At 36.7% G+C, this 27901-nt stretch overlaps 1 protein-coding gene across 1 annotated transcript; it reads right to left on the reverse strand.

The window, feature by feature from the left end:
* Window positions 1-63: 63 nt before the first annotated feature.
* On the reverse strand, window positions 64-27901 carry LOC306880737 (excitatory amino acid transporter 5-like). Its single transcript, XM_079434474.1, has 11 exons — window positions 27476-27901; window positions 20088-20167; window positions 10730-10945; window positions 7164-7206; window positions 6330-6561; window positions 6149-6248; window positions 5106-5339; window positions 4599-4793; window positions 1917-2051; window positions 1443-1542; window positions 64-1335 (listed from the first exon to the last, which is right to left on the reverse strand). The coding sequence occupies exons 1-11, from the start codon at window positions 27608-27610 to the stop codon at window positions 1063-1065; spliced, it is 1743 nt and encodes a 580-aa protein (XP_079290600.1). The 5' UTR covers window positions 27611-27901; the 3' UTR covers window positions 64-1062.

Consider the following 27901-nt stretch of genomic DNA (forward strand, 5'->3'; position numbering starts at 1 on the left):
CCAAAATATTTTTTAGTATATATGATATCAATTCACACATGCATCCTAGCAGAGGAACCTGATAAAATGAGAAAATGTCATTTATTCCTGTGATGCAAAGCTGAATTATCAGCATCATTACTTCAGTGTCACATGATCTTTCTAATGTTTTGCATTCAGAAAGTTTCCAAATACTTTTTGTGTCAAAACAGGCTTTTATGTAAATGAAGACTTCAGATGCAAAATCCTCTAAGATATTTCTTTTAATTTAGCTTTTTTTTCTTTTCTTTTTTTATCAGACTCTTATGTTTAGGTTTAGTAATTTCACTTTAATGGCAAAGAAAAGTTTATAAGTCAATTATTGAATGCCTTATTTTCAAATGTCCAATGTTATTTTCATAGGAGCCTGATCAAAATGCTCATTTAAAAGAAAAATCTCAGACAGACTTGGAGGTTTTTGCATTTTAAGTCTCTCTATATATTTATTTATTTATTATGTTAAGCGCTAAGCTATAATAAGTTTCAGGGTTGTCTACAGCTCTGGGTGGAGGTAAGAGCTGAAACCCCTGATATAATGCACTGATATTTGGACACTTAATACTACAAGTGTCCAAAAACTTCTTGGGGCCACTGTATGTAATCACTGGTGGTTAAATCTCTTCAGGGGACAGGTTTTTCTCTCTCTGTTACTGAAAGAGCAGACTTAAACAGAGAAAGCTTTGAAAAGAACCTTTCTGAAGATGAAAAAATACCTCAGCAGCATAATGAAACAACACATATCCACATTCCTCAGACAAGCTGTCCATGAAGTGTGTTGTTGTTCTGGATCACAGAGAAAGTACACAATGACGATAGCACTCATACGTACACCGATCTTCCTCCACACACTTCTTCAGCCAGGAGCTCAGCCTCCGGGGTCAACAGCATTCAGCGAATCCCCTTAGCAGGTCCAAAGATTCACGGCCCCCGATCGCTTCAGCTTCCCGTCATGAAATTCCCTACAAAGACATTCACACACAAATCCAAAGGTAGAGAAAGAGAACAGCTGGCGTCTCGCAGCTCAGTTTTAGTCTGTGAAGGAGTCTAGACATTGGTCTCCAGACCGTTCATGTCTATGGTACAGTGGTCTTTGTCTTTATGGTCTCGTTTGTGATGGTGTGGAGACGGGTGAGGGGACTTCTTCTTGTCGGGGGGCCTGATGCCCTCCTCCAGCTGCATGAGACGGGCCACGTCAGGAGACGGGTGCTCGGGTTTTCTCATGGGGCCCGGCGGAGGGGGCTGGAAGCAGCCGTTTTTCTGATAGGACATCATCTGCTGGATGCTGATCATGGGCTTGGTCTCACAGATGAGAGGAATCTGTGAAGAGAAGAGATTAGATCTTCATTTTTATAGTGGAAATGATGTTAGGGTGCACATGCAATGTGTTGTTATTTCAGACATTCTCTATACAAATTCTTTCCCACCTCCTCGCCCTCCTTCACAAAGTCTTTTCTGCAGATGTGTGCCATGATTCCTGTGGCCAGAGCATCACCCATCACGTTCACCATCGTCCTGAACCGATCCCTAACGGACACACAAGTAAACCTCAGATTTAAAAAGTTATTAATAAAGCACAATGATAAATCTTAAATCAACATCAATCACCAGTGTTGCCAAATCTGTAGTTTTCCTACGGAATTGGACTACTTTTATACTGTTGCTGCAGGTCTCCCCCCTGGAGTGTGATTTCGAGTGGGGTAGGAACCACCAAAAGGTGGTTTGGACTCACCTAAACATGATTTTGGAACAACTTTGATAGCTAATTTTCCCCATAAGGTGACTGGGCTAGTTTTGAGTAGCTGTTTGGCTGGTTTTGATACATAGACCGGGCAACCCTGTCAATCATAAACAGCAATCTACATTTACAATGGAAATTAACGATTGAGAGAAAGACTTACAGGGCCCAATCCACAGCGATAATAAGAGTGATGTCATCTGTAGGAAGTCCCACTGAGGTTAACACTATCACCATGGTTACCAGGCCAGCCTGTGGAATGCCAGCAGCTCCAATACTGGCTGCTGTAGCCGTGATGCTGAAGTAAAAAAAAAAATGGTAACACTTTACAATAAGGTTCATTAGTTAACAACATTAGTAAACATGAACTAAGAATGAGCATTTATTAATCTTAGTTAATGTTAATTTCAGCATTTACTAATGCATTATTAAAATCACAAGTTGTGTTTGTGAACATTAGTTAATGCACTGTGAACTAACATGAACTAACAATGAACAACTGTATTTTCATTAACTAACATTAGCAAAGATTAATAAATAGTGTAATAAATCCATTGTTCATTGTTTGTTCATGTTAGTTAATACATTAACTAATGTTAACAAATGACACCTTTTTGTAAAGTGTTAACAAATATGTATAAAAATATTATTCCCAAAATACAGAATGAGTAAGAACTTACTGATTTCTTTTCGTAAGAGATATATGTATACATATTTTTAAATAATCTATCGTTATGATTTGGCACTAATTTTAAATACTAAATGTATGTTTGTTTTTGGACAAATTTCTTAAATAATGAAAGGTAAATAACAGAATCCAGTCAAAGAGATACATCTGAATTACACTATATAATTATTATCTGTATTTCTCTCTCTCTCGCTCTCTCTCTCTCTCTCTCTCTCTATATATATATATACACTGCCTTCCAAAAGTATTGAAACAGTAAGGCCAATTCCCATTTTCATGTTACCAAAAGTATTGGAACATGTGACTGACAGGTGTTTTGTTGCCCTGGTGTGTCCTATTAACTGATTATTCAAACAATAAATAGCACTGAATGTCTGCGCTCAGTTTCAGATCCGTGCAGACTGCATTTATAGTTAGATGTGTAACCAACATGAAAACCAGAGAGGTGTCTATGGGTGAAAAACAAGCAATTGTGAAGCTGAGAGAAGATGAAAAATCAATCAAACCATTGCACAAACTCTGGCAATAGCAAGTACAACCATCTGGAATCTCCTGAGGAAGAAAGAAACCACTGATGTACTAAGTAACACCTCAAACGGGTCGATCAAGGAAAACATCTGCAATTGATGACAGAAACATCGTGACAGCTGTAAAGAAAGACCCTAAAACAACTGTTAGTGACATCAGCAACAACCTCCAGAGGGCAGGAGTGAAGGTATCACAATCTACTGTTCGCAGAAGACTTCATGAACAAAAGTACAGAGGCTACACCAGAAGATGCAAACCACTCATTAGCAAGAAGAATAGGAGACGAGCCTCAAAAATTCTGGGACAAGGTTTTATGGACCAAAGTGATGGAAACGCAAAAGTTTGGAGAAAGAAAGGATCTGCTCATGATCCCAAACATACAAGCTCATCTGAAACACAGTGTACACAGGTGTACATTATAGTACACATTACACAAGTAATGTAATGGCTTGGGCTTTCATCGCTTCTTCTGGGACAGGCTCATTAATCTTCATTAATGATGCAACACATGATGGCAACAGCAAAATTAACTCAGAAGTCTACAGAAATATTTTGTCTGACAATTTACAGAAAGATGCAACCAAACTGATTGGGAGATCCTTCATCATGCAGCAAGATAATGACCCAAAACATAGCGCCAAAACAACAAAGGAGTTCATCAGGGGCAAGAAGTGGAAGGTTTTAGACTGGCCAAGTCAATCTCCACACTTAAACCCTGTAGAGTATGCATTTTACCTGCTAAAGAAGAGACTGATGGGAGTAACCCCCCAAAACTGAAAGAGGCTGCGGTGAAAGCCTGGAAAAGCATCACAAAAGAAGAATACAAAGGTTTGTGATGTCAGTGGGTCACAGGCTTGATGCAGTTATTGAAAGCAAAGGATTTGCAACTAAATATTAAGTCTTTTTCACTTTAATCTGTTCATTCTATCTGTTCCAATACTTTTGGTAACATGAAAAATGGGTGGGTTCAAACTAAAGGTGCTATCTTCTAAGTTGTGTATCAGATCCAGATGAAAATACCTGTAAATAAAAGATGAAATTTAATCTCTCATCTCATATTCATCTTTTGATGTCAAACCCAAATGTTTTCAGTCTACAGCAAAAATAAAGGAATTGGCCTCACTGTTTCAATACTTTTGGAAGGCAGTGTATATACAGTATATAACTTAATTTATGCGTATTTAATATATGAATAAATTATGTGATATCATCATAAATTAATATATGAATAAATATATGAATAAATTAATTCCACCAGTTGGTGAGTCGCAACAAAGGAACTAACAATGATCTTTAAAATGAGCGTGTCATTTATGGAGTTACTAAACAAGATTAATATAATATATAATAATAATAATAATAATGACAATAATTACTATTATTTTTATTATTATTGTTATTATTAATATTATTAGTAGTAGTAGTATTACAAACACCAATATTATATCCACTGACAAAAAAAAAAAAAAAGATAAAAAAAGAAGAAGAAAATGTAATCTAAATTAAAACTGAAATAAAAACTGTTCAGTTGGAACAATCAAAAATGTTCATATTAAGATGAATAGTCAAGATCAATTAGAGCATAAATGTGTCCAGACGAGATCTATGGTCAAAAGGGGCATACCCTACCTGATGGTGATGATCTGTCCAAAGTCCAGCTCATAGTTGTTGACTTGAGCGATAAAGATGGCTGCCACGGCCTCATATAGGGCTGTGCCGTCCATGTTGATAGTGGCACCAACAGGAAGTACAAAGCGAATGATGCGGCGGTCGATGTGGTTGTTCTCTAGGAGGCACTTAAAGGTGATAGGCAGAGTGGCAGAGCTGGAGTACAACACAAAAGTTTGTCGTTTAATTTTGTGCTACTTTAATTTAAGGCTGGAATACACAACATGACTTTTGATCAGATTTTTGTTTTCATTTGTTGTATGTCTTCTAGCAATGAGGTGCCTATTTCTGCATGAGTTGAGTTTGGTGTATTTGGAACTATTTGAATGTCTGGTAGTGTGTGATCTTCAACTGTATGATGATGGCCAGTTTTTCTTGGTAAACATTTAAACAAGTCGGTAAGTGTTCTGTTATCATCTAGCAGGGATTAGCTCAAACTATGAACTGCATGAAGGTGCATGAAGTTACCTGGATGAAGTAGCTAATGAGATGAGCAGAGCCTGTAAAATCCCTCTGATGTAGACGATGGGACTCTTTTTCGTAATGAAGAAATACATGGACGGCAGGATAAACAGGCCGTGAAGCACCAGCCCCATGACCACAGTGATGGCGTAGAAGCCCAGTTTCTTCCCCATAGCTGAGGGGTCATCCATTTCCAAGATCTTTCCCGCCACCAGAAACACAATCCCAAATGGGAAGTACCTGAGGTGTTACATCAGAAATAGATGCCATTCAGAGGGAATTCACTGAACAGTTGCACACGGTTTATATAGGTACAAATACAGGCCCAGTGCTGAATTTTTTAGTGCTCAAACTTCACAGCATATATATATATATATATATAATTATGAATTGCATGCTATACACTCAGAATTCTGAGAAATAAACTTGCAATTCTGAGACATAAAGTCAGAATTGCCAGGTATGAACTCACAACTGAGAAAAGAGTCAGACTTGTAAGATATAAACTTGCAATTCTCAGAATTGTGGATTTATATCAATTGTGAGTTTATATAACGTCAGAGTTGTGAGATATAAACTTGTCCCCTCAGAATTGGATAGCTCATTATTGCGAGTTTATATCTCAGAATTCTGAGAAAAGAAGTCTGAATTGCTAGATAATGTAAATTGTACGAAAGGTCAGAATTGTGAGATATAAAGATTAAAAGAGTAAAAGTTTATATCTTGCAATTCTGACTTTATAACACGCAATTTCGACTATATATCTCACAATTCTGACGTTATAAGTAGCGATTGCATGTTTATATCTCAGTTCTGAGGAAGACATTCATAATTGTGAGAAGAATTCTGAGGAGAAAGTCAGAATTGTGAGATACAAAGTCACAATTACCCTTTCTTTTTTTTTTTTATTCAGTTGTGAAAACAGGCTTCTATAGTTTGGTGAGAATGACCCCAGCATAACTCTCTGTAACAGCTCTAGTTATTTGTTTTATTGTCGTAGTGAGACAAACAGTAATTTTGGGTTTGAGTTACATAATGCTTGTATATACCATATAACAATGGCCACAATTTTCAGCACGGCTTCATTCAGACTCTGGCAGAAGTTGACGAGAGCGCTGCCATTTGGTCCCATTCTTCCAAGCATGATTCCTAAATGACAAGAATAACGGAGTATTTATAAATTAGGCTGGATAAAGCTGTGGAATTCCAGACGTTGCTGCTGCCACTCACCCATAGTAGCTGAGAAGATCACGATACCGAGGACGTTCATGCCCTCACTGGTGCCAGGAAGCGTCCTGAAGACCACATCCGGAGGTGGCGTCAGGTCGAGGGAGAAGTTCTGGATGTCTGTGCCGTTGTCATCCTGGATCCCATAAATGAAGACCCGTTTGGTGGTGGTGTCCAGTACGTCCTGACCAATGGTGGGTTTGGCCTTCATGATAGGGATGCTCCTTGTGCGATACTACAATTCCATTACAATTCATCATTAACATGGCATATATCAAACAAATTCACTGCAAAAGTACAGTAATGCAAAGATACAATACCAAAGGAACTGCACACATGCAAGGTTAATTTCAACATGATGCATACAATTCTGGCCGAGCTGATAATTATTTCCATTTTCACATTACAGCCCTTAGTTATTTTGTCTAAATAAATGAAATTAAACACAAAAAGCTAAAATCAGTCAGTTCAAAAGTGAATTTAGGCATCACAATATTATAATGTGCAGTATGATATTTATTTTAAGAACAATAACAATTATATTGAACTGTTTTTGGTAACACTTTCTTTTAAGGTGTCCTTGTTACAAGTTACATGGACTTACTATAATAACAATAAATTATGCATAATTACATGCATGTAACCCTAAAACAAAAAGCCTAATCCTAACCCTAACTATATAGTAAGTACATATAGTTAATTAAAATTACTAGTAATTAAATGTATAATTACACTGTAACAAGGACACCTTAAAATAAAGTGTAACCGTGCTTTTTATTTATTATTGAGTGTTGAAGGCACAGGGCATGAAACTAACAGAAAAACATAAAAACTCACTTGCTGAAAAGTTGCTTGTACCAAGTTGGCTGGGAACATGTTGCTGATGGAGGAAAGAGAGTTTTTTATGAGTATTATAACAAATTTTAATGTTTATTACACAGAATCAGTGGCATTCTGCTGAAAATACTAAACTGGTTTATTCTGATTATCTACTAATTTGGTGCTGGTCAGTCTGTTAGACCAGCAAAACTAAGCTGGTGAGGCTGGATAAACAAGAAGTTTTGTTGACTGAGGTAATTAAATGGGGTCAATGTCCAAATCACAACATTTGCTGTTGACCAATCATGGTATTTTTGTTCATCTGTAAAAGCACCCTTGCACAACATAAGTAGAGGAATATATAACTTTTCAGTTGGACAAAGTCCAAGTCTGTAACTGAAGTTTAAAATGTATGATCTTAAGAGTTAAAAGATAATTAGCATTTAAGCTGAATTCAAACGAGTAGACATAGGAGCAAATACACCACAAATGGGTCTGTGATGTCAAAATGCAATTTTATGTTGGCATATGTTCTTTCCCATCACCAGCAAAACATATTAAGTGCATTGCAGAAGTTTCCACATTGTGACACAGTCAACTAATTCTAATCCAAGTGTCTTGCGTCTGATTAGCACAGAGGGCCCCAGAAACGCCAATCCCAATAACCTCTCAGTGGAGATCACAAATATCACATGCTATACAATCTAAATTTACCTGTCTAAGACATTCATCATGACATGCACTGTTAACAAATTGAGCTAATCTTGTGGCTGTATGAATAGTCTCCTCCTCTTTCATCACCTCAGTGAGGGCCATATGGTCTCAGGCTCAGATCAGTAATCAGTTTAGGCTCCTGTCTTCACCATACACTCCAATGGCATGGGCCATGCTCTGTCACGCAGCACAGGAGACAGGTGGGGCAGGAATTCTCCATTCCTTAGCCCTCAGCCAACCCTAAACTGAGCCATGTTTAAGCTCTCCTGATCCCTCAACATCACGGACACTATACTTTAACATAGAATCCACAGATATTCACAATGAAATCAAATCATTATGCCTGGCAATTAACATAGAGCATGTGAAGGTGCAATGTATTTTTGCCTTTGTGACTTATGTTAACATTTCTGAGAAATTATAGAAATTATACAAATGCCATCTTGCACAATTCTCATTAGAGCTTGTGGACTCCAGCATCATATCTCGCCAGCACTGATGACATACGTTGTTCTTGGACGTCCTCTTTGTGCGGTACCTTCTACTCTTTCATGCAGTACGATATTTTGACTGTCATTGGAGTCAAAAGATAAGCACGTCATCATTAGATTTGCCAATTAACTTCAGAAATGGAAAATAAGAGACAATTGTGATTTTATTTTTTAAGAAAAAAGTGTTTATTCTTGTAGTCTTGTAGAAAATAAGTGTTTATTCTTTAAGAAAATAAGGGACAGAACAAAGGGACACTCCAGATATTTGTACCATAATGTATGTCTGCATGCAGTTAAAACATTCTCAGAAATAATACAAATTGTTTTGCTTAACTGTTTTGCAATTTGGTTCTTTCTCATTATTTGACTTACTGGGAGCATATACAAGCTAAACAAGAGCGGTGCAAGAATTGAGCCTTGTGGGACTTGTGGGCCAGTCAAGCATTGTGTATGCGTAATTGCGTATACATGCTACTGCCTATAAAGAATTACCTTTAAAGCACAACAAAAATAAATCTAGCGTCAGCATTAGTTCTGGGGTTAAGTTTGTGTTCGATTTTCCTCACACATTCAGGGATAAACGGCAATAACTCCAATACGACTTGCCCTAAAAATTCTAAAACAGTGTTACCGCCAAAAGGGCAAAGCTGATAATATTTCTCATCATTATTTCACTTGATATAATAGGCACTGTCCCGCACAAGCTGTTGTAACGTGCATTAAGACAGGAGAGATCGCTCTCGGCGAACCGTAAAGGGACCGTGAGGAAGTGAAAGTTTTTTGTGTATTGATGCCCAATTTGGAAGGTAGCATTGCTTCACGCATTATTATATTATTGATATGGACTCTATGAGTTAAGTGACTGACTAAGAACAAGTTCAGATGGGATGTTCATTCCCCACATGAAGAAGTATTAAGAGTTCAAGCATCCACATCCCAGCTGGCTATGTTTCGTTCTCCATTCATCTCTGTAGGTAATCAGGAAGCTAAGCTAAGTTACTTTTTAATGCTCTCAGATTATTGGCAACATGTTTCTAAGGCTATCTGCATTGCTTGGACTTATTTAGTTGTTTTCAGTAAAGTGCTCGTGCTAAGCTTATGTGATCATACTGACAATGTGCCTTACTTTCTGGTTGTTGAGAGCACGCTTGTTCCTAATCTGTCTGGTTTTATTGGGAGCACGCTAATTCTTAAGGCTATCTGATTCTAAGTGAGACCATGTTGCTTAAGCTTTTCAGGTATTGGCAGCATACTTGTTAGGTCATCTGATTAAGGGCAACATGCTTGTGGCTATGGCGTATGCAGGTTTTTGACAACATTCTTGTCCATTCATTGGGTAAGGGCTACATGCTTGTTGCTTAAGGCTTGAGATTTTCATTGTCATTTTGTGTTGGAGGGTATGGCATATGGTTTTTGCTGCTCTCCCTGCTCTTATCCATGTTAGGCTGCATGGATGCGCAGGGAGTTCTTGCCCAGAACAGAACCAAACCGCCAATCCAAACTGTATGCTAATTGTCAGTCATCTTTGACGATAGTGGTCCTGACAGAAATCTAGCATCAGCGTTAGTTCTGGCAGGTCACGTTAGTCAAGCTTGCATCAGCTGACTCTCAGCTGATCCACATCTACCTATAGGGATGCAACCTATCACAGCACTCGTATATAAGGTCCATCAGTATTATCACCAGCTTCGCGTTGCTCAAAAGCTAATTACCCTCCTCCATCCCCAACTACTCCTCTGTCAGTCAGGATTCAGCCTTCTGATTCTCCTTTGAATCAGACTAATCTCCAAAATGTTACATTAAATTATTGAACTTTAATGATATCTGCAATACACTTTATGTTGGCTCTGCTCTGTTTACCCTGGGGTTATAGCTGCGCTCCATGCTAGGCTGCATGGATGTGCAGGGAGTTCTTGCCCAGAACAGAACCATACCGCCAATCCAAATATGCTAATTGTCAGTCATCTTTGACGATAGTGGTCCTGACAGAAGTAAAGTAAAGTGAAATGAATGTCAAGATCTGGGGCTGTTTTTTCTCCTCCTGACTCCATATGAACTTTCTACATTCAAGTAACTGTTTGTGACAAGTTCTTGACTAACTGTTCCACTGACCGACTGGGACAGTGACACAGTGTAACTGGGGTAAACTCCGGCATCCTTTACTCAAGCAAACGCTAACTGGCTTATCATGAGCTTTACTCACACGGTTTAACAGACCGCTCAAAGCCTCAGCATGTGAGATGTCTGCAACCCTTTATATTCTATCACTGAAAACATGAGGGAAGTATCAGCGTTTTTCTGTGCATGGTTAACTGAAGCATGCAATAACTATCCCAGCATAGGCAGCAAATAAACTGATCACAGATAGCCCAGGCTTACCGGATAAGGTCCAGCAGAGCATCAGCTGAGCTCATGATGGGCTTCCCACTGTCCTCCGAATCCTCCTTCTGGGCAGCTCCACCCGGGTGGATGATGATGACCATGACGATGCCCACCACCACAGCCACAAAGGTCGTCCACAGATAATAAGAGATTGTCATGATGCCCAGTCGACTGGAGCACTTAGCATCCAGTGCTGCCAAACCAGACATCAAACTGAGGAGAGAAAAACATTTTTAAAGAATATGTAAAACAATTAATAAATCAGTTGAATGCAGAGATGATAAAAATATCAAAGAAAGTAAAATAGTTTTGATCTAAAATAATGAAAAATAAAAAAACACAACATTGTCACATAAAAAAGTCCAAAACAGGTCAATTATCTTCAACGTTCAATATCTAAACAGTTAATAACACTTAAAATATTGCAAAGTGGTTAAATACAATGCTGAAATATATTTAAGAACACACACATTCAGATGTCAGTCTTAGTAAAATAAGAAAAAAAGAAAGTACAACCAAAAATCAATGCAAATCATTGTTGAAATATTTAATGTTTAAAGGTTAAAAAAAAAAAAAAAAAACTTCTTCCCTTTTTTTTTCTTTCTGTTATATATTTATATATTGTTTGTTTACATCAGTATTCTGTCACACTTTAATGACATCTTCAACTTCAGAAACTTCACAGAACAGCTTGATTCTTCACTCTGATGGGCTTAACCAGGGCTCAATCTTTCAGGTTTTGGGGAACATTACATGTGAAGTAGACCCAAAAAAGACACAATATATATGTATCTCCTGATAGCTCAAAAACAAGCAATGGTGCCATCACTGAAACTATCATAACAGTGATTACACTATCCTCAGCAACTCAACAATGATCTCTGATTTATATAAAATAACTGATTTTTTGCCACCTTGAACAACCTTTTGCTCAGCTGTGAGAGTTACGTAAAACTAAGACAGATGTTTGCTCTGTGTTCACCTTAGATGCATCTTCGATGCATCAATTCATCCCATACCAGTCACATGACGGCAATTCAGAACAGAACAGAATAGGAATAAAGCTTTACAATGTAAGTTTATCTTTACAGAGTCTACTATTCAGGTAGTTCTATAGCCTTTATTACCCATTTGTTCACAGGGAATATCCCTCTATGCTGATCATACCACTTTGTACCGATATTAAGTAAGTCAAACTTAAGTCAACTTATCACTTTTTACAGTGTACTACAAGAACTGGGGTCCTAATCATGACAAGAAAAGCAAAGACAAGTAATAACTTTTGCTGGGTAATTTATCTGCAAAGCTTTGAAGCACTAAGAGGCCATGCATCATCATTATTATTATTAAGCTTTTTTCCTCAGGATCTCAACAAAACAAAAGTTTGTTCTGTTATTTTGAAGGTTTCACTCAGGCATTCCCCCCAATACTAGAGCATATGCACATTCACACTCTTCAAAAACAGTGCTTTCTCTTAACAAATTAAAAGACAGAATGTAGAAAAGGTTTACTTTAATGTTGACATTTACTTCCACTGATAGAAGTCAAATTAATTGATGCGGTAACCAAAATTATTGCTGTCAACTGAACTTTACAAAAAAAAAAATAATTTTTTTTTGCCTTGGTTTTCAATACAATTATCTAAACATTCTTAAATCAAGATACATTCTTGCTTAAAACAAGAAAAATGTCACTTCATTTTGATATATTCTGATTCAAAACAAAATGTAATACCTTTTGTCATTATGCGTCTCAAGTACATGTATCTTGATTTAGGAATGTTTAGATATTTGTAATAAAAACAAGACAACAATACTAAGAACATTTTTGCAGTGGGGTGACATTTGCAGTGAATATCCCTTAAGGAAAGTAAACTGTTCATTTTGATTTCATATCGACTGTAATGACTTTATTGACTCTATAGTACAATGTCTAATAATGCATGCTTGTTTTCTTTTGTAGCAGCTGACTGCTGGTTGTGCAGGTGCTCATATATGTTAATATGTACATGTGTGTTAAGCCCCTTGCTGTCTGACCCTGCGTGTGTTTCTGCTACCGGCGGCCAGCAGGACTTCCAGACCATCTGGAGCTTTCTGTGAAGCACCTCTGTTTGACAAGAGCATTACCCTAATCCTGCCTGGAGATGGGAAAGGCCAGATAAAGGCTCTGCGCCTGGGCCTTTCCCCCACGCAGGTCACATGAGTGTCATATTTCTCAGGTGGGACCTGAAAACATCTGCATACAGTACATAGCAGAAACACGTGGCTGAATTCATAAAAACACGTCCAGAACACATTTCAGCCAAAATAATAAAGGAAAACATAAAAGAAAAAGTGTATTGTATAGATAAAAATATTATTATTATTTTGCATTGTGACATTATTTACATGATGCACCATGTACATTCATCATTTACATGATTTCACCATGTTTTCATTACTTAATACAACAAAATATATATATTTTTTTACTATATTACAAAATATTATAACAATGATTTAATTTATAGGCAGCGGCTATTTGCAGTGTAGATAGATGCTATTTAAACTAAGTGCAAAAAGCAAGCAATTAGATGCTATTTACACTAAGTGCAAATAGCATATTTTCTTAGCGATAGATACTATTTACACTAAGCAATAGCGTTGGATGCTATTTACACTATGTTAAAATTGCACGATTTTCTGCTATTTATACTACTTATTGCAAATAGTGGCAATTATCTGCACCTCAGTATTGTAGTACATTATAAAACAGTAGGCAATAATAACCTATTGAGTGTAAATTATAGTTTTAATTCAAATTATTAAATGGGTGGCACCTTATTGGGACAATAAAGCCCTCCCTGCACCTACCCTAACCCTACCCGATACTTTTATTTTCAACTTTTTGATTATTTCCTTCATTTTTATTGAAAATAAATGCCTTTTCGATGCGATATGAGAGAAAGTTCGGCAAAAGGCGGGTTCGAACTCGAGACGATCGCATCAAAAAGCATGCGCCTTGCACCTCCACACACCATAAGGAGAATGTATTAAAAAAAAAAAATCTCATATGAGATGCCACCATATGAGATGCAGTTGAGCTGGAAAAAAAAAGACGTGCCTTAATCTTCCAAAAGGTTGATTGATTTTCCCCATATAGATGCAATCCTGACAACCGCTGCGTCCAACATTAAAAATGAAAGCAGACTTTTGAACATATGAGAGGATTATGTGTCCTGCATCATGCTCTGTACAGATCTATGTATTAAAAAGTAAACGCAGAATGACAGGAAATGGAGATTTTGACTTGATTGGGGCTCAGAAGTGCCATGTTATCAAAGGCAGTACATCTAAAGCATCTATCATGTAACGGTATTTGCCTATAGACCAATGAGCTTCAAAAAAACGATGGTTGCCAGATCTTTAGCATGAAATATATGGTAGCAACATTTATAAACTTGCATGAACTGATACAATGTTATTATACGAATGCACTGAAGTGCTAAAATCTTTTATAATACATTGAGAACCACCAAAAAACACAAGTGATTATGAGAAAATCAAAGCTCATCACGAGTAGCTTTTCCACAAGCAGAGGTAAATACTAATATATATGTAATATGTCATACACAAATACAAAACAACGTCATTGTAACACACATGACACTAACATAATGCAATAAACATATGTTATATAAAACCTGTACTTGTATGAAAACAAAGCATTACAGGAAACAGTTATTTCAATGAATAATCATCAAATGTGAAGTCACTAAGGGAAATATATTTACAGTATATAGGCAAGGCAAGGCAAGGCAAGTTTATTTATATAGCACATTTCATACACAGTGGTAATTCAAAGTGCTTTACATAAAAGAAAGTGAAATAGACATTAAAATCAATAAAAACATGGAAATAAGAATAATAAAAACAAGGAATTTTAAAATGATATAGAAAATGATTTAAAATAAATTTAAAGAAAATGATTATACATAAAATTCATTGCAGTCAGTTCGGACATATAGCACAGTGCTCATTCAAATGCACAGTTAAACAGATGAGTTTTGAGTCTTGATTTAAATGTGGCTAATGTTTTAGCACATCTGATCTCTTCTGGAAGCTGGTTCCAGCTGCGGGCCGCATAATAGCTAAACGCAGACTCCCCTTGTTTTGTGTGAACTCTTGGTATTTCTAACTGACTCGATCCTAATGATCTGAGTGGTCTGTTTGGTTTATATTCAGTGAACATATCTGCAATATATTTAGGTCCTAGGCCATTGAGTGACTTATAAACGAGTAAAAGTACTTTAAAATCAATCCTAAATGTAACTGGAAGCCAGTGTAAGGACCTGAGGACTGGTGTGATATGCTCAGATTTTCTGGTTTTAGTCAGAATTCTGGCAGCAGCGTTCTGGATGAGCTGCAGTTGTCTAATGGTCTTCTTGGGAAGGCCGGTGAGGAGACCATTACAGTAATCCACCCTGCTGGTGATAAAGGCATGAACAAGTTTCTCCAAGTCTTGACTGGAGACAAAACATCTAATTCTTGCAATATTTTTGAGATGATAGTATGCTGATTTAGTTATTGCTTTGACATGACTACTGAAACTAAGGTCTGTCTCCAGAATCACCCCAAGATTTCTGACTTGATTTTTCGTTGTATATAAATACACTCACCTAAAGGATTATTAGGAACACCATACTAATACTGTGTTTGACCCCCTTTCGCCTTCAGAACTGCCTTAATTCTACGTGGCATTGATTCAACAAGGTGCTGAAAGCATTCTTTAGAAATGTTGGCCCATATTGATAGGATAGCATCTTGCAGTTGATGGAGATTTGTGGGATGCACATCCAGGGCACGAAGCTCCCGTTCCACCACATCCCAAAGATGCTCTATTGGGTTGAGATCTGGTGACTGTGGGGGCCATTTTAGTACAGTGAACTCATTGTCATGTTCAAGAAACCAATTTGAAATGATTCGAGCTTTGTGACATGGTGCATTATCCTGCTGGAAGTAGACATCAGAGGATGGGTACATGGTGGTCATAAAGGGATAGACATGGTCAGAAACAATGCTCAGGTAGGCCGTGGCATTTAAACGATGCCCAATTGGCACTAAGGGGCCTAAAGTGTGCCAAGAAAATATCCCCCACACCATTACACCACCACCACCAGCCTGCACAGTGGTAACAAGGCATGATGGATCCATGTTCTCATTCTGTTTACGCCAAATTCTGACTCTACCATCTGAATGTCTCAACAGAAATGGAGGCTCATCAGACCAGGCAACATTTTTCCAGTCTTCAACCGTCCAATTTTGGTGAGCTCGTGCAAATTGTTGCCTCTTTTTCCTATTTATAGTGGAGATGAGTGGTACCCGGTGGGGTCTTCTGCTGTTGTAGCCCATCCGCCTCAAGGTTGTGTGTGTTGTGGCTTCACAAATGCTTTGCTGCATACCTCGGTTGTAACGAGTGGTTATTTCAGTCAAAGTTGCTCTTCTATCAGCTTGAATCAGTCGGCCCATTCTCCTCTGACCTCTAGCATCAACAAGGCATTTTCGCCCACAGGACTGCCGCATACTGGATGTTTTTCCCTTTTCACACCATTCTTTGTAAACCCTAGAAATGGTTGTGTGTGAAAATCCCAGTAACTGAGCAGATTGTGAAATACTCAGACCGGCCCGTCTGGCACCAACAACCATGCCACGCTCAAAATTGCTTAAATCACCTTTCTTTCCCATTCTGACATTCAGTTTGGAGTTCAGGAGATTGTCTTGACCAGGACCACACCCCTAAATGCATTGAAGCAACTGCCATGTGATTGGTTGATTAGATAATTGCATTAATGAGAAATTGAACAGGTGTTCCTAATAATCCTTTAGGTGAGTGTATATTTTATAACAATCTACTTTTGTCCATTTTCAGTATATATTTTTGAAAAGGTATTTTATAAATATAGATGTATTTTTTTAAGCATTAAAAAATATTTAGCTCTCCCCCATAGGACTGTTTTCAGTTTAAGAAAATACATTGATATCTCACATTTGGAGAAATACTTAATTTGGACATACAACACATTTTAATAAAAAAAATGTAAACACATTAATAAATCTAGTTTTGATCTCTAGTAGGCTATTCCGTCAACATTTGCATTTAGACTGAATGTAGGCTACTGCAAGATTGGAAATGGATTTTCTTGCCCCTGAATTACATTTTGAAATATATTTTGGTATATGAAATACACTGACAAATATTGAAATATATTTTCAATTTCAAAAACATTCATTTAACTTCATTGTTTACAACATATATTTGAAAAAATATATCAAATATATATAGGCTATACATATATATTTTGCTGCATGGGTTTCCACTTCCAAAAACTAAAAGATTTAACAGTATTTTACTGTAAAATTACATGAACTGTCCTGTTGAATTTATTACAGTTTTTCACTGTATAGTAAGGGAACCATTGGCTAATTTACAAGTTTTTCTATTTTTAAAACAATGTTAATTTCTTAGTGTAAACTACATTCAGAATAAAGTGCATGCCATAATCTCATGGAATTCCCTGTCGGTGACCTTTTAAAACTCTTCTGCGTGTCTGCACGGCCATTGATTAAAGATCAGCATCATACTGAAATGCACACAGGGATAAGAAAGGGCCTTTGATTGTGGCTGGTACGTTTATAAGATAATCTGGTTTCCACTCTTGCTGGTAGGCAGATGGCGTTGAAACGAGGACAGTACGCAGACCCTGCTTTTGCCCTAAGCCTTGGCATACCATTTGATTAATATGACATTTTTATTCATTTTTAACCAGCCAAGGCATTGACGGATCATTGAGCATCTTCTGTCTCCGACCCTGATGAGGAAGGTTCTCATATCCCAAATATTCCTCTTTATAAGAGAGCCAGTGCTTTTGCAATTGTGCTATTCTGATTTCCTAATTCAATTTGCCACTAACATTTAGGTCAGCATAAACCTGACTGCTTTATTTTTGGTCTCTGGACGTTATATTTGGAAACGTTACTTAGGTGCCTAATAGGAGATGTCTTGGCTATTGTGCATATGCAGTTGGTCCTTAGCTTCCTCAGATTAGCGGTAATTAACAATCCTGACCCTGCGTAATGACTCCCTAGTGCGTGTGTTTATGTTCGCTGAGCATCTGGAACACTGACCCAGATGGAAGTGTGTGTGTGTGTGTGTGTGTGTGTGTGTGGAGTGAGAATCAACTTCCTTTTAAGACTTTGCTGCTCCAGAGGAGGCAGGTACATCCAGCATGTGATCATTTGGTTTGGATAGTTTTCTTTTTTCTCCCTTTGTGGTTGCAAGTCATAGATATTGCACAAACAGCATGGCTGTTAAATCCTTAACCAATACTGGTAGTTCACAAAATTTCATGCTTTAGGAGGCTAGTTCACAAAAAATGAATATTCTGTCATTTACTCATTCTTGTGTTATTTGCATGACTTGCTTCTGTTGAACACGACATATTTTTTATTCATTTTTTTTTTTTCAAAATGTCTGAACTGCTGTTTTCCATGCCCCAACGAATTTTCCATTTCCAATGAAAATGATTAGAGATACAAACAAGTTTAAAAAGCCATAAAAGTAGGACGTATGACTAAAAAGTCTACTCTATGAAGCCTTGTGATAGCTATGTTTGAGGAAAATACATTTCAGTTGTTATTCACTGAAAAACTTCCTTTCTGCTGTATCAAATATTTCAGAATGTTTAGAATAATATTTATAATATATCAAATATTTAAGAAGCAGTGGTGTCACTGATATCTAGAGGTGCCATGTTTGAAAACTTAATAATTTTCATTTTGCTCTCTTATATATATTAATATATCATATGGACTCAGAAGACTTATATATAGTGCACTTTATAGTGCTTTGTGTCATTTTTGGAGACTGCCACTATAAATCACCATGAATTTTCATGTTTGAAAAATATCAAACATTCTCAAAAACATTGTTTTGTCTTCCACAGAGGAAAGAAAATAATGTGATTGACAGCATTTCTGTAGCTTATACAGTAGAGCATGGCGCTAGCAAAACCAAGGTCATGGGTTCAAATGCATGGACTGATAAAATGTGAATGCAATGTACTGTGTGTGTGTGTCACTTTAGATATGCATTTTGCACATGTAAATACATATAGATTGTGATTTGGTATTTTTATACTAATGCATATTGATCCTCAAATAAAATTAGAGTTAGTAAAGTTTGCTAGTCATTTAATTCAGCTTCCAAATTAATATGTGACCCTGGAGCACAAAACCAGTCTTAAGTCGCTGGGGTATATTTGTAGCAATAGCCAAAAATACATTGTATGGGTCAAAATTATCGATTTTTCTTTTATGCCAAAAATCATTAGGATATTAAGTAAAGATCATGTTCCATGAAGATATTTTGTAAATTTCTTAGCGTAAATATATAAAAACTTCAACTTGATTAGTAATATGCATTGCTACGAACTTCATTTGGACAACTTTAAAGGCGATTTTCTCAATATTTAGATTTTTTGCACCCTCAGATTCCAGATTTTTAAATAGTTGTATCTCAGCCAAATATTGTCCGATCCTAACAAACCATACATCAATGGAAAACTCATTTATTTAAAAAATACATTTCGAAAAATGTACTCTTAAGACTGGTTTTGTGGTCTAGAGTCACATATGTAGCCTACCAGGTGCTCTAATTAGCAACAAAGCTGTATGTGACATTGATTGTGAATCTAGTCAAATTTATATTTGGTAAATTGATCATGTTTCACAAAAAGTGCCTGTTTAAGCATATTAAATGTTACAAATTGTGGCTTTCAAATATAATGTTAAATTACCATAATTGCCCGTTTTAGCCTTTGAAATATTCTTTTTAATATATGTACCTGTATTGGTATCATTTGGCAATATCGCCTTTGATAGTATTTGGTAAATATGGTTTTGGAAATGCAATAAGTAAGAAAATGATGACAAAAGTTATAGACCTTATAAACTGTTTAATCATAACTCATAAGCTGTGTAATAACTGATGGAAAATATAGCGACAAACTTCAACTCAATAAAATAATCATAATTGACTATAACCTGATTATCACATTTGTCTTATTACCAGAGTCTGAACAAGTTCATGCCTTATTTTTATGTATTTATTTTTTAGTGTGGATGATTGATGCAGTTAAGCAGTCACTCATCTCAGCAGCAACCTATTTGTACTGTACTTACTTCAGTGTATGTCTATGTTTAGGCTATCATGTTTTATATTGTTTTACCAGATTCATTGATGTTAACAGTTAAGTTATGCATAATAAGATTCATGCAAACAGGGACCTCAAGAAGGAGTAAATTTAGTCCTTTCTTACCTGGAGACTACTAGAGGCAGGATGAGCATCTTCAACATCCGCATCAGCAACTCCCCTGGGAACTGGAAGTACTTCACCTCCTTCAGGAGAAACAGAACCACACTAAATTCATCTATCATAGAGTCAAAGTTTACATTTGTACATGTTTTGTCTGGACAATTTACACCTTCAAACGATTTGAAGCCATTCCAGCGCAAGAAGAGGCGAAAGAGATACTCGCACATTGTTTTCTGCGCGCACACACACACTCGGAGACGCTTTTCAGACATCGCTCGAACATAGTGTTGATTCGTCTTTCGCATCTCCTTGCGCTTGAACAGACACACGCATAAAATTGTCAAAATACCCAATCATTCTTGCAACACAGAAATAGAGAAAGAAATTGGATGTGCATCATTATACTGGATCTGTGCATCATGTCTTAAAAGGGACAGCAGCCTAAATACATCCTGCTGTCATTCATTAATGCTAATCAAACAACAAAACACATCTTTAACAAAGATTAATCTAGATTTAATGTATACAGTGAAAACTGTTATTTTACACTTCATTATTACATTTCTGTACCTGAATACTACTGTTAAACCATATATTATTTGTTACTTTGTTATATTGTATTTATCGATGCATGTATTTTATTTATTTAAAATCGTTTTAAACGTTTTTGTAACTGTTTACTGACTTGATCATGTTTGAACATTCTTTTTTTTTTTTTTTTTTTTTTTTGCTGTGGTATTGAAGAAGTACTTAAAGTGTGCTTTAATAAATGGAAAGCAAAGTTACATTGATATAGTTTTTCCTTTATCAATTGTTTTCTTTAAAACAGCATTCTGTGGATGGTACAGTAATAAACCTATGCCACACAAATAATTTTGTGGATAAGTCACAATCTATATGCTTAATTTACATAAAAAAACAGAATTTTGTGTTGAACAGAATGACAGTCACTGTTTAATGACTTTTGATTTTACAGTCCTTTTAATTTCATCATTAGTTCATGAAAATACAGTTCTATCACTATCCAAATTGTCCAATATCATCATGCTTCTTCAAGTTCAAGATAGTAAAATACTGCAGCCCAAGAAAGTTGCTGAAGAAGAGCCTTTAAGCAAGAGAAAGACTTATTATAGACCATATTGTGTTTGAAGGAGCTGAGAGTCATGATGCAGGTGTTAAAGCGCTTACAGGTCTGAATTTAGGAGGGGGCTGGGACATGAAGCTGAGATCAGGGCCGTTGTCCAAGCAGCATCAAGATCGATGTGCATCTCTGGCACTCCTGTCCTATATACGTGCTAATGCTAACATAAAAGCAGCTGGCACCGAGCCCTTAAATCTGCCACTGGCATCCCTGGCTTGGGCCATATAAAGTCTGTAAAGCTGCCATGTGGCATAATCTAAACGGACAGGGATGCCAGAGCTTATTGCTAAACATAATAACTGATGGAAAATATAGGTTCAAACTAGTGACAAACTTCAACTCAATTAAATAATAAATAGTCAAAATTGATTATCTGCTGATCACATTTGTCTTTTTAGTTATTACCAGAGTCTCACCAAGTTCATGCCATTTAAAATTAATATCTTCCACATTTTACTATAATAACACTTTGGACCAACTTTAAAACATGCGCTAAATCCAAACGTTTTAGTTTTTATCAAATTATATCTATGGTTTGGTTCAAATTTTACATTTTGATTTAATATTAATAAAAATATTAATTTTCCCAAATATAAAACCATTGATACAAAGTAAAAAAAAAAAACTTCTTATAAAAAAGACCTATTTATTCAATATATTTTTTAGATATCACTTAATATAGACTTTTTACAACTTGATTTCACCACAAACCAAAACTAAATTAGAATATTAATTTTCACTTAATATAAAACTCAACTCAAAAAGTCAACGTTTTATTTAGTTTGTGATCTGTATATAAAGACAAATTTCAAAGTCTTTTGGAAGGCCTTTTTAAAATTGTCATCATACTTTCTGTTAAGTACTTAAAAAAAGACAAATAGACACCAAAATCCAAGACTCCATCTTCAACTGTTTTCAAACAATGTTTGTTCATTAACCTAATGACAGGACTACCGAGAATTGTTCAACTCAAGATGGATGAGAAGATGTGATGAGATTTTCAACTTCAGATCCTTACTGCAATAGTGCTTCAACGTTTCAGATGATTGACTGATAATCCCTCTGGGCCACTAGATGCCTGTTTACTCATGTCATAATGACAGAGAGCTTTGATGGAGAGCATCAATCTCACTTAATCAATGAAACAGATAGTGAACAGACTCAGTAATGTAGATAGATTATTGTCCAATGTATAGTTATCTGATATTTTATGCGCTGTAAAAAATTAATTAAAAAAATTTAAAGTTGTAAATAAAATGTTTTTTTATATAAAAAATAATGTAAATAAATAATTAAATATTTTTTATTTAATTATTTGACAATTGTTTCAAAGTAAATTCAACACCATTTGTTTTTTCTGTATATCATATTGTTTTGATCAATAACAAATAACATTTTTTTTTATTAATCTAGTTTAAAACACTTTTTCCACTTTGCATTCACAAAAAAAATAAATCCATTACAATGTCATTTGGTGTAACCATCAAGTAAACGAACATATTTTCATATCCGAATTCACTGAATCTGAGTGCACTCTTCTTAATAACTCATTTCAAAGTTTTTAAATACATCTTTTTCAAGATATTATTGAAAGTATTTTTCTAACAAAAGCATGAGTTATTAATTCACAAATATCACTACATTTTGGGGTGATGCACTGTTGCACCACATGACATTTTACCATCTGAACTAACCTTGCCTTGTCATAAAACGTATACATTTTCTAATAGTTTAAGAGACTTATTGACCTTGACACACAGTCATGAAATCATTTTCTATCTTGTTTTTTTGGTTGCACCAGATTTGATTAATCGATTACTCGATTAATCGATTGCTTCTGTCTGTCGTGCTGCTGAGAGGTTTGCGATTGTAGCTCCGTGTAGCTTCGCTTTTCTGTTGAATCTTACTTTCACTCTCTGTTGTTTAAAGTGATAATATATAAACTTAATTCCCACCATATTTCTGGTATTATCTATCAAACTAATTTGATCGTTCACAACAGTGGTAAGCGAATCATTCTTCAATCACGGTGAGTAATGGCTTCTTCTCCTGCTATTGTTGTTTCCACTGTTTGCCACATGTACAGTTTATCTTTCTCTGTCGGCGACAAGGGATTCACATGTGATAAATGCAGGGAAATAGTTAGGCTGACAGAGAAGATTTCAGAATTAGAGACACGCATAAAAAACTTTAGTTGAGGACATTCAGAATGTGAGGGTTGTAGATATTGCTTTGGATGCGACTAGCTCAGGGAATCCTGTACATTGTTCGGTTCCGGTAGAGCCTGTGCAGCAGGGCAACTGGGTGACTGTGAGGCGGCCTAGTCGCGGGTATGGTCCGCTCCCTGCTTACCGGGGTGATGAGATACATAGCAGACTGTCGTCGCTCAATGGCTGGATGTCTAAGTGAATAACATAGGTTTCATAGACAATTGGAAGATTTTTTGGGGCAGACCTGACCTGTTGATAAGAGATGGTCTTCATCCCTCTTGGGGTGGTGCCACTCTTCTCTCTAGAAATATGGCACATAGTCCTAGAGTTCGTACTTGACTAACTGGGGCCCAGGTCAGGAAGCAGACACTGGCTAAACCGACCGTCTGCTAGCCGCCTCACATCACAGAAGTCAGTTAATTCTCAGCACATAGAGACTCTTTCACCTAGATATCACACTATAGAGACTGTGTCTGGTCCCCTCAACTAGAAAATACAGCAAACATCCAAACCAAAGTAAGAGTAACAATTTAATTGATGTTCAACAAATAAAAAAACAGATATAATACAGATAAACAAATGATAAAGCTTGGCTTATTGATTATTAGATACCTTTCTACAAAAACACTTTTTGTAAATGATATGATCACTGACCATAAACTAGATGTGTTTTGTTTGACAGAAACCTGGCTAAAACCAGACAACTACATTATTTTAAATGAGTCCACCCCCCAAGATTACAGTTACAAACATGAACCGCGTCCAAAAGGTAAAGGGGGAGGTGTTGCCACAATTTATAGCAATATGTTCAGTATTTCTCAGAGGTTGGGTTTCAAGTATAATTCGTTCGAAGTAATGGTGCTTCATATAACATTATCCAAAGAAACAAGTGTTCATGATAAATCCCCTACGGTGTTTGTACTGGATACAGGCCACCAGGGCACCATACAGACTTTATTAAAGGATTTCCTGATTTAGTGCTGGCTGCAGATGAAGTCCTAATTGCTGGTGATTTTAATATCCATGTTGATAATGAAAGAGATTCGTTGGGATCAGCATTTATAGACATTCTAAACTCCATTGGTGTTAAACAACACGTTTCAGGACCTACTCATTGTCGAAATCATACTCTAGATTTAATACTGTCATATGGAATTGATGTCAGTGGCGTTGAAATATTGCAGCAGAGAGATGATATCTCAGATCATTATCTAGTTTCGTTTATATTCCATATAGCTAAAGCTGTAAAGCCAACTCCTTGTTCCAAATATGGTAGAACCATCACTTCTACCACAAAAGACTACTTTATAAATAATCTTCCTGATTTATCTCAATTCCTCAGCATATCCAACACCGTGGTATAATGAGCACACTCGGGCCCTAAAGAAAGCAGCCCGGAAAATGGAGCGCAGCTGAAGAAAAACAAAATTAGAGGTATTTCGTATTGCTTTGTGGGAAAGTACCTTATCCTACAGAAAAGCATTAAAACTGCTAGATCTGCTTACTTTACATCTCTTTTAGAAGAAAACAAACACAACCCCAAGTATTTATTTAATACAGTGGCTAAATTAACAAAAAATATAACATGAGCAGGTGCAGACATTACCCAGCAGCACAGTAGTAATGACTTTATGAACTACTTTACTTCCAAAATCGAAACTATTAGAGATAAAATTGTAACCATGCAGCTGTCAGCCACAGTATTGCATCAGATGCACTATAGGTGCACTATAGATCCCCTGAGGAACAATTCCACTCATTCTCTTCGATTGGAAATGAAGAATTGTATAAACTTGTTAAATAATCTAAACCAACAACCTGTATTTTAGACCCTGTTCCATCTAAGCTCCTAAAAGAGGTGCTTCCAGAAGTAATAGATCCTCTTCTGAATATTATTAACTCATCATTGTCATTAGGATATGTCCCAAAAACCTTCAAACTGGCTGTTATTTAGCCTCTCATTAAAAAAACACAACTTGACCCCAAATAATTAATTAGTTACAGACCGATCTCGAATCTCCCTTTTCTGTCAAAGATATTAGAAAAGGTAGTATCATCACAACTATGTTCCTTCTTAGAGAAAAATGATATATGTGAGGATTTCCAGTCAGGTTTTTAGACCAAATCATAGTACTGAGACTGCTCTCATTAGAGTTACAAATGACCAGCTTTTATCATCTGATCGTGGTTGTATCTCTCTATTAGTGCTACTGGATCTTAGCGCCGCGTTTGACACTATCGACCACGACATTCTTTTAAATAGACTAGAAAATTATTTTGGCATTAGAGGAAGTGCACTGGCATGGTTCAAATCGTACTTATCTGACCGCCATCAATTTGTGGCAGTAAATGAAGAGGTATCATACCAATCACAAGTGCAGTATGGAGTACCTCAAGGCTCAGTACTTGGCCCCTTACTTTTCACGCTTTACATGTTACCCTTGGGAGATATCATTAGGAAACATGGTGTTAGCTTTCACTGTTATGCTGTTGATACCCAGCTCTATATTTCTTCGTGACTTGATGAAACTTACCAATTAGCAAAACTAATGGAATGTATAGTTGATATCAAAAACTGGATGACTAGCAATTTCTTACTGCTAAATTCTGAAAAAAACAGATGTGTATGGACACTTAATTATTGGACCAAAAACTTTTGCATGTAATAACCTAGATCACTGTCTAATACTTGATGGCTGCTCTGTAAATTCTTCGTCATCAGTTAGGAACCTAGGTGTACTTTTTGATAGTAATCTTTCCTTCGAAAAACATGTTTCTAGCATTTGTAAAACTGCATTTTTCCATCTTAAAAATATATTTAAATTACGACATAAGCTATCAATGTCAAATGCAGAAACATTAATTCATGCATTCATGACCTTGAGGCTAGATTATTGTAATGCTTTATTGGGTGGTTGCTCTGAACGTTTAATAAACAAACTCCAGCTGGTTCAAAATGCAGCAGCTAGAGTTCTTACTAGAACCAGGAAGTATGACCACATTAGCCCGGTTCTGTCAACACTGCACTGGCTCCCTATTAAACATCGTATACATTTGAAGATCTTGCTAATTACCTATAAAGCCCTGAATGGTTTGGCACCTCAGTATTTGAGTGAGATGTTATCGCATTATAGTCCTTCACATCCACTGCAATCTCAAAACTCTGGCCATTTGATAATACCTAGAATATCAAAATCAACTGCTTGAGATTGTTTTCCTATTTAGCGCCCAAACTCTGGAACAATCTACCTAACACTGTTCGGGAAGCAGACACACTCTGTCAGTTTAAATCGAAATTAAAGACCCATCTAGCATTTCTATAATTCATATCCATTAAAGGATTGTTAGGCTGCATTAATTAGGTCAACCGGAACCGGGAACACTTCCCAAAACACCTGATGTACTTGCTACATTGTTAGAAGAATGGCATCTACGCTAATATTAGTCTGTTTCTTTCTTATTCCGAGGTCCCCGTAGCCACCCAGATCAAGACTGTATCCAGATCAGATGGTGGATCAGCACCTAGAGATGACCTCTACAGCCAGGACACCTAGATGAGCCCCAGAGACTGATCCCCAGTGAAGACCCTGTCTCCAAGACGGCCATCGGGACAAGACCACAGGAACAAGATGAGTCCTTTGCACAGTCTGATTCTGCTTTAGCCTAGATTTAAACTGCTGATTTTGTCTGGCCAGAGGAGAATGACACTATTTCGACAAACTATTTCCCCGTCTAAATACTGTAAAGCTGATATAAAGCCACCCAGCTTTATATCAAGCCGATGTAAAGCTGCTTTGACACAATTTGCATTGTTAAAAGCGCTATACAAATAATATTGACTTGACTTGACTTGGTGGACAAAAGTTTTAAGTATTAAAACTTTTGAATAAAACAATTTTAAGCAGTAGCTGTCATTTCAGCTATACAATTAATATTTGCCATTAACTAATGTCAGATGGCAGGAAAGTTGAGAGACATTGCAGGAAAGATGGAAACATTGACTGTTATTGGTTCAGGAGGTGTGGGAAACCAAAACTAACCTGCTCAGAGAGGTGTTTGGAGCGCAGAAAGAAGCCCAGCAGGCATCCGATAACCACGGCCAACACTGACAAGATGAGGAGGCCGTTCTGTTGGCACACATTTTTAACGCGGCTCCACACCGCACCCAGAGCCATGGTGACACGTCCACGTCGACTGCCCACTCAATCAGCCATACAAACACCCAGACCCGAGCACACAATCGTCCCGAGGGGGCAAAAAGAAACAGACATGCAGAGAAAGGAGGAGTAAATTAGGAAGATAATAATGGTGGTAATGAAGGTCCCTCCAAAAAAAAGTACTTGTCAATCCACCGTTGATCACTACTAAAGCCCATCACCCTTTCCAGTCACTAACACACTACCCTCCTCTCTCTCTCGTCTCACTTCGTTCTGCCCCATCACACCCCCTTACCCTGTACTTCAGCC

The sequence above is a fragment of the Barbus barbus genome (genome assembly GCF_936440315.1).
Source record: "Barbus barbus genome assembly, chromosome: 15".
NCBI lineage: Eukaryota > Metazoa > Chordata > Actinopteri > Cypriniformes > Cyprinidae > Barbus > Barbus barbus.